Source organism: Podarcis tiliguerta (assembly GCF_965153285.1).
Source record: "Podarcis tiliguerta genome assembly, chromosome: 11".
Classification (NCBI taxonomy): domain Eukaryota; kingdom Metazoa; phylum Chordata; class Lepidosauria; order Squamata; family Lacertidae; genus Podarcis; species Podarcis tiliguerta.
In genome coordinates this window covers 62,365,593-62,373,264 of record NC_139544.1, presented here as the reverse complement: position 1 = coordinate 62,373,264, position 7,672 = coordinate 62,365,593, and the positions used below count along the sequence as shown (strand labels likewise).

General features: G+C 52.9%; 1 protein-coding gene and 1 long non-coding RNA gene across 8 annotated transcripts in view; one reads left to right on the top strand and one right to left on the bottom strand.

Annotated features, from left to right (window-relative positions):
• Positions 1 to 7,672, top strand: part of LOC310659622 — a 325,082-nt gene that overhangs the window by 47,754 nt on the left and 269,656 nt on the right. The gene's annotated exons all lie outside the window — the stretch shown is intronic.
• Positions 676 to 7,672, bottom strand: part of IL11RA (interleukin 11 receptor subunit alpha) — a 140,739-nt gene continuing 133,742 nt past the window's right edge. For 5 of the 7 annotated variants that reach the window (XM_083403045.1, XM_083403047.1, XM_083403046.1 and 2 more), the window contains one exon: positions 676 to 7,020. In XM_083403045.1, the coding sequence (XP_083259171.1) occupies positions 7,004 to 7,020 (17 nt within the window). In that variant the 3' untranslated portion in view covers positions 676 to 7,003. The remainder of the gene's footprint in view (positions 7,021 to 7,672) is intronic. The other 2 variants (XR_014502795.1, XR_014502796.1) reach the window with 1 other exon arrangement.

Genomic DNA, 7,672 nt, shown 5'->3' with positions numbered 1-7,672 from the left:
CTCTGGGCGGCTTCCAACAAAGATTAAAAATGTCACACATTAGAAACTTCCCTGAACAGGGCTGCCTTCAGATGTCTTCTAAATGTCAGGTAGTTGTTTATCGCTTTGACATCTGATGGGAGGGCGTTCCACAGGGGGGGGGCCACCACCGAGAAGGCCCTCTGCCTGGTTCCCTGTAGCTTTGCTTCTCGCAATGAGGGAACCACCAGAAGGCCCTTGGAGCTGGACCTCAGCGTCAGGGCAGAACGATAGGGGTGGAGACGCTCCTTCAGGTATATTGGGCTGAGGCCGCCTACAATTCTATGAGTCTTTTTTGGGGGGGGATAGCTTAGGTAGGAAAACAGCACAGCAAGAAAACAGGGTGGCTCCCTCCTCTGGAATTCTAGAAGCTGATTGTTCTCGAGCTCCACATCCCTGGCTACGGGGCCCAGAGGTAGGAGGTGTCTTGTCCTAAGACGATGGCAAGCTGCTTGCCTGTTCTCCGCCTTCCCAAGCCCCCCACCTTTCCAGAAGGGTCATACCTGCTCACCATGTGAGGGGTTCCAGGAGGAAGACAGTTGTGTGTGGCCTTGACTCACCTTTGACAGCGCAGAGCGGCACTGAATTGCTTGTAGGGGATTGCTGCCCACCCACTCTTTTTTGTCCGGGAAGCCCCAGAAGTAACAAAAAGCTCACTTTCCTTCATTTTTTATTTATACACAAGTGTGACGAGCCCACAGCTGTTACACAGTCCGGCGTTAGCTTATTGCAACCAGGTTCGCGGGGCACCGAATGCCACCCGAAACGAGAGCACCCGAGGGAGCCAGCTTAGAGGAGCCCATGGCAAGAATCGATGAAGAGGGGAATGAAGAACTTTGCCTGTCCTTGCTTGGTTGGGGTCAATTTCTTTGGAAGAGCAGAGAAGACCGGGGGTCGTCGTCGGCAGCAGCAGGAGGAGAAGGCGGCAACTTCTTTTGGAACTGGACATAGCTGTCAACTTTTCCCTTTTCTTGTGAGGAATCCTATTCGGAATAAGGGAATTTCCCTTAAGAAAAGGGAAACGTTGACAGCTATGGAACTGGGATCTTCGTGGGTGCCAGGAAGGGAGAGAGCAGAGCTGTCATTGGCAACTTGGAGGCAGGGGTGGGGGCGGCATGGAGGGTCAGCTGGTCTCCCACCACTCCTGCAAGCCCCACACATCCATTGCCCTTCCGGGATCGGGAATCTCATTGACTCACATACAGAATCTCAGATCTCTCTAAAACAGTCTGAAAAACAAATTGCAAACCAAAGTAACACACACACACACACACACACACACACACACCAAGGAAAGCCAAGAATTTGCAAGCTGAATAAATCATGCACTTTTTGTAGAATTGTGTGCTTTGTGGGTTTTGCCCCCCCCCCAATTTTGCATAGCTTGCTGCTTTCATAATTTATTGTTCCTTTTTTGCATGGTTTATTTATTCAGCAGTTTCCTGGGAGTGGGCTCAGACTGCTGAAGCCCTAGCAGAGCCTGCTCAGGATCCTCTTAGCTCCCCAGACAAGGCCCCTCAGTTTCAATCTCGTTTCCGTAATCATGAGGGACAGAGGCATGGCATTCTCTTTAAAACAGAAGTGGGAATGCTGCGTTCTGCACCGGATATGAAATTCCCCGTGAACACACACACACGTGCACGCACGCACACAGCGGCAAAGGACCCTTATGCACAATCGCCTAAAAGGCGTGCGATGCCAGCCTGTGGGTGCCACCCTTCACCCAAAACGCACGAGAGCCCTGCCAGGCTGCAGGGTAGCTGTACTGAAACCCCTCCACATTTAGACCCCGGCCCTTTTTAAAATGCTGGATAGATGGGCAGTCCTGTAGAGGAGTCGGTAAAAGTGGATCTGAAATTTCTCAGAAGGCATTTCCCCCAAGAAAAATCTAGTGCCTACTCTAGAGAAAGAAGCCCCTTTGCAGAATTTATTCCAAATACTTCCCCATCATTTCATGTGTGTGTGTGTTTGGCAGCCAATATCCCCAAGATGCCCTATAACAGGGGTTAGCAAACTTTTCCAGTAGGGGGCCGGTCCACTGTTCCTCAGACCTTGTGGGGGGCCGGACTATATTTTGGAAGGAAAAAATATGAACGAATTCCTATGCCTCACAAATAACCCAGAGGTGTATTTTAAATAAAAGGACACATTCTACTCATGTAAAAACACACTGATTCCCGGACCGTCCGCGGGCTGGATTTAGAAGGTGATTGGGCCGCATCCGGCCCCCAGGCCTTAGTTTGCCTACCCATGCCCTATAATGTCCTGGAAGGGCCCCGGTGGTGGCAGGCAGTTCAACGACAGCAAAATGGGCTTGAAAGACTGGGTCAGACCTTGTGGTCTTGCGCGAGCTAATGGACACCTGCGCTGGAAAAAGGGTAGGAGAATTTCTCCACCCCCTGGAAATGAGGGAAAATGAAGTTGCCGTTCTCCCATTTCACTGCTGACGACCTCCTCTATTGCAGAGCTGGAAGGCACCCTGGGGTCATCTGCAATGTCCCAACCGCCTGCAATGCAGAAATCACAGCGAATGAGGGCATTCAAAGAGATGTCTCCAGATACCTGTTCCGGGGGAGCAAGAGCAGGAAGAGATGCAGTTGTGCTCAGGACCTGCTGGGGGGTCTTCCCATTTGGGACCTCTGGTTGACCACAGAACAGGAGGCCAGGCTAGATGGAGACCCCCTGGCCTGATCCAGTACAGGAGCTGGGCTCTTCTCATGTCCTTGAGAGGCCACCTGTGCAGCACTCCAGAGTGAGAGGGCAGAGCCTCCAAACAAAATGGAAATCTTTTCTATGGAGCGAAGGAAAGGGGAGTGTACACAGACCGAGCGCAACATACGCGCATCGGTGCCCAATATCTCCCTCTCCCCTCTTTCCACCATAAACTCGCAAGGTTCCCTCTGTGAAGACGGCACACCTGACCTCTCCAACTCCCTCTTCCTGGCCAGTTCAGACAGGCACAAAACTTCTCCCTGCAATGACCTGCCAGGGAAGCGATGTGTTAGTAATTGTTGCTTAGGTTGTCAAACCAACCTGTAAGCCAGTCCCACAATTCACAAGAACAGAGGAAGAGCCTGATGTATCAGGCCAAGGGCCCATCTAGTCCAGCCGCCTGCTCTCACAGTGGCCAACCACTGTCTCCTGTGGCAGTGAGTTCCACAGTTTAAATCCGCACTGAAGAACTTTATCTGTCCCCAAACTCTCAACATTCAGCGTCAGTTGTAATTGTTAAGAGGAAGGGGAGAAACTTTTTCTCTCTCCAATTTATGCAGGCTGGGCATAGTTTTGCAAATGTCTATCATGTCACCTCTAACCCCAAACTTTCCTTGAAGCTAAGCGGCTGCGTGAGAGGAGCAACAAACTACAGAGGCATCTGCAGTCCTTTCTGAGGCACTGAGCCCTTCCTCCCCTCCGCCTCAAAACAAGGAGGTTCCAGGTAGCCTTTCCTCCAGCTGGCAGGGAGCATCGCTTTGACCCCCGTGCTGTGGTCCAGCCATGCCAGCATCCTGGCAGGAGAAAGTGTTCCTGGCTATTTTTAGCCTCCCCACCTCCTCTCCCCTCCTGTCATCTGGCGCCTGCCGCCGCCGCCACTGCTTGCCTTCATCTCAGGAAGTTTCCATCGAGTTTGCTGCCTCCGGGGTTGGCACCGGCCAGAGACTCCTCACCGCACGGCTGGCCCCACCTCATCCGCTCGCTGGCTCCGGGGTGGTGGGTTGGCACGGCCGAAACGTGTGCGAGCAATTGCTCAGAGGGGCCTGGAGGCAGTGGGAGCGCAGAGGCAGGAAGCCTTGCCCAGACCCACACCTTAAACCCGTGAACCCGGGATTTGCGGGAGACAGCGCAGACTAACTGCACACATGCACACACACATTCCAGTGCAGAAGCACCCTGGGGAACTGCACATTGCCACACTCCCTAAACACGACAGGCAATTTGTTTGCCTTGCTCTGCAGAACCAGGCCACACACACACAACCACAGAGCATAGGAAGACTGTGAGTGGCGGCTGCATCTGAGGCCAGGATCCGTCTCAGCGAGCATCTTGTCTCCCTCCGCAGCCAGCCAGGTGCTTCAGGGAATCCCACAACTAGAGTGCGGCGGCCACAGCGCCTCCACCCCCAACACTTGTGTTCCGAGGTAGACTGCTTCTGACGCTGGAGGTTCCATTGAAGGTATTGTGGCTGACAGCCACCACTAGACCTCTCCTCTCCTGTACTGGACTCCAATTCCTATCTGACCCAGCCAGCCTAATTTTGATGGCCGGGACTGATGAGAGTTGCAGTCCAGGGATGCCTGGAGGCCAACCATCTCCACCAGACGTGCGCTAAAGCCCACAGATGCCACCGCAGCTTGTAGCAAGTTGCTTTGCAAGGAGACCTTTCTGTGTATCCTGAGTCTTTGTGGGAATGCACACCCAATGCCTGCATGCGGAAGAAGCCCTTGGCCACTTGGGGAGGCGTGGAGGTCACTGAGTTGCAGAGAGGAAAGCTTTCTGTTCTCCCCCTGCTGACTTGCAGGATGGCCACCTGTTAGAGATACCGTATTTTTCGCTCCATAAGACACACTTTTTTCTTCCTAAAAAGTAAGGGGAAATGTCTGTACGTCTTATGGAGCGAAGGCGTGGTCCCTGGAGCCGAATTGCCCAGGGGCAAAAAGCAGATCATGCTCTTTTTTTCTGAAAGAGGGAAGGGGATGTTGAAACGAAGCCGCTGATTGTTTGCCGATCGGGGAGTGAGATAAGGGACGCTAGAGATAAAGGAGGCTGCCTGGGAGGGGGGAGGTAAAAGCCCATGGATCCTCAGGACTTTTGCATTGGGTCACCCCAAATTCACCATCAGATCACATGTCTGTGGCCACAGCATGAACCACAAAAATCATGCATCCACTGTTTCGTTCGGAATATATTTTTTCTTGTTTTCCTCCTCTAAAAACTAGGTGCTTCTTAGGGTCAGGTGCATCTTATGGAGCGAAAAATACGGCACTTTAGTTGTGGTTCCTGCATTTCAGAGGGTTGGAATAGAGGACCTTTGGGGGTCCCATCCAACTCGCTGAGTCCTTCCAGTGCTTGTATCTCCAAGAAACCCAACAGGAAAGCTCTGACCCCATCTCAGCTGCCTCCTGATCTCTATATTAATTGTGTGAAGAAAGTATGCATCTCTCCCTGTGTGTAGGTGTGAACCCCAAGCACCCCCCCTTCTCCCAGAAGAGCTACGGGTGGCCACCAACTTGGAACACTTTGAAAGCGGGTTAGGGGAGCCCCCAGCAGACACAGCTTCCCTTGGCTACCAGCCGCGATGGCTCCGATGGCTCCCTTCTGCCGGCACTGTTCTCAGCCGCTGAGAACCACCGGTGGAGAGAGGGCAGTTGCCTTCGGGTCCGGGGGGGGGGGAGCGCTTCCAATTTGGCCCCCTCGCCGGCCACCGTCAGAAGGGGATACTGGACTAGATGGGACCCTTTGAGCTGATCCGATTTGAAGGCTCTTCTGTCCTCCAAGTCCAAAGCACAGAGGGGTTAAGTGGGGGGGGGGGAGTCTAGGGATTGGAAGGGGGGCAGGCTGGCATGGCGGGGAGGGGGGAGAGAAAAAGGGTTACAAATCCCATTCCCAGCCCCCTCCTCCTCCAGGGCCTCCCCTTCTGAAGTCCTAGCAGGTGTTTCCCACATGCTGATCATCCAGAGTGAGAAACATGCTTCCTTTTTCGTAACCTCCCCCCCAAAAAAACTAAGATTCCCAACTCACGCCTAACAAGGTATTCCCCAGCAGATCACAGCTGAATCCACACCCACAGCCCTGCACACAGGATCCTGAAAGGAGCTGCCTCTAAATGCCAGAGCGTGGAAGCCTAGTGAGCCCAGCCTCCTTGCATTTCCAGCACACTGACAGTGTGCCAAACTCTTCTTTGGGTGCAACGCTCTAGCAGCCTGCTTGCTTTGCCCCGAAGTTGAGCTGAACCAATACAAGCAGAATCTGATGTCCTCCCAGCTCTATAGGCTAAATATTCATTGCAACAAGAGAATTCAGTTCCAGGTTTCAAATGATGAGAGTAGCTGCATCTGTACAAGTTTACACGTGTGCACACGTGTGCACACGGACACACACACACACACACACACACACACACACACACAGATGGTTGCCCTCCTTCAGGGCTGGAGACCCTCCAAATGTTTCTGGCTTCCAGCTCCCATTATCCTAACTGGGGCTGCTGGGAGCAGTGACATCCTGAAAACCCCCAATTCCACATCTCTGCCATCCTTGTTCCTTGCCTTTGTGGTTCCTGGGGAGGCTTTTGCTGTCGCCTCGCCCCCTGAGGTCTCCCCCAGGCTGATGCTCCCTTCCTGGAACGGGGTGCCGGATCCCACCCCCAATCCTCCATGCCCTGCAGATGCCACACACACACACACCCCTGCCATGCCCTGCCTGGGCTCCAGGGAAGCAGGTTCCATAAGCGATGCTGCCTTTAGACTCGGGGCAACTGTGGAGGGAAGGGCAGTGTACCCCAAAAGTCCCCCTGTCCCAAGAGTCATGCTCTGGCTCCTTGCGGGCACCAGACTTGGGGTTTGTGTGGTCCTTTTGCCCCAAGCTGTGCCGGCAAACACCTACTGGCGCTGGCACCCTCTGCCAGGCTCGGTGGGCACGGAAATCTCAACATTCTCCTCCTCCTTAGCTGTCCAGAGGCTGTCGGTCAGTCCCAAAACAGCATTCAGTCTGCATGTGGAAACAGGAGGAGAAGAGGAGGTTTTGGGGGGCTGGTGCTCAGCCAGCAGGGCTGCCCCCCAGGGCCAATACACCACCCCAAAATGTCCTGTTGATGAGCTTCTTTCCCAAGAGAGTCCTTCCATGGTGGTGGTGCTGGGGTCAGTAGAGGGGCATCCTCAGTGCCCCCCCCAGTCAATATGTAGCTGCAACTGGCGAGGTCAGTGGCGTTGATGTCCCTCTTGTTGGCGTGGGGGGTCTGCTGCCAGTGGGGAGGGGGGAAAGGTCCTGGCTACAAGATCTGAGCTTCTGCAGGAGGGAAAGAGAAAAGGAGGTGCAGTCATAGAATCGCCTGCGAAAAACATTCTTGCTTCGACAAGCCGACCGAGATGCCCAGGAAACAGGTGTGAGTATTTGTTTGTTTGAAGGTTCTAACTTTCTCTGTGCTTTAAACTATTGTTGCAGATTTTTCTCAGTGACAACATTACTGTTCTCCAGTGCTTGCTAAAAAGATTTCCGGTTCAACAATCCTGCTCAGAAGTTTAGAAAGTTGATGTGAGTTTTAATGGGTTTTGAGTCTTTTGCTGATTGCATCTTTTGTGCATTTTAAAGAGGTGCTTTTACAGATGATTTTATTGTTTTACACTCTTCATAAACCACTTTGATTTTTTTTAAATAAAAAAGAAATTCAAGCTGTGTATAGATTTTATGGGATAAATGAATGAGAACTAAGAGGGCAATAGAGAAAACCAAACAACTGAAGTGCAGGGAGAAGGCAAAACCAGAGGAGAGAGTCCTGGTACCGGATGGAGCAGCAGCCGCACTGAGGACTAGCGTCTCCCGTCCTGCGTGCCTCGCCTGTGCTCCCTGGGGCAGTTGATGCTTTAGTTGAGATTCCTGCATTGCGGGGGGTTGGACTAGATGATCACCAGGGGTCCCCGCCAACTCTGCAATTCTATGA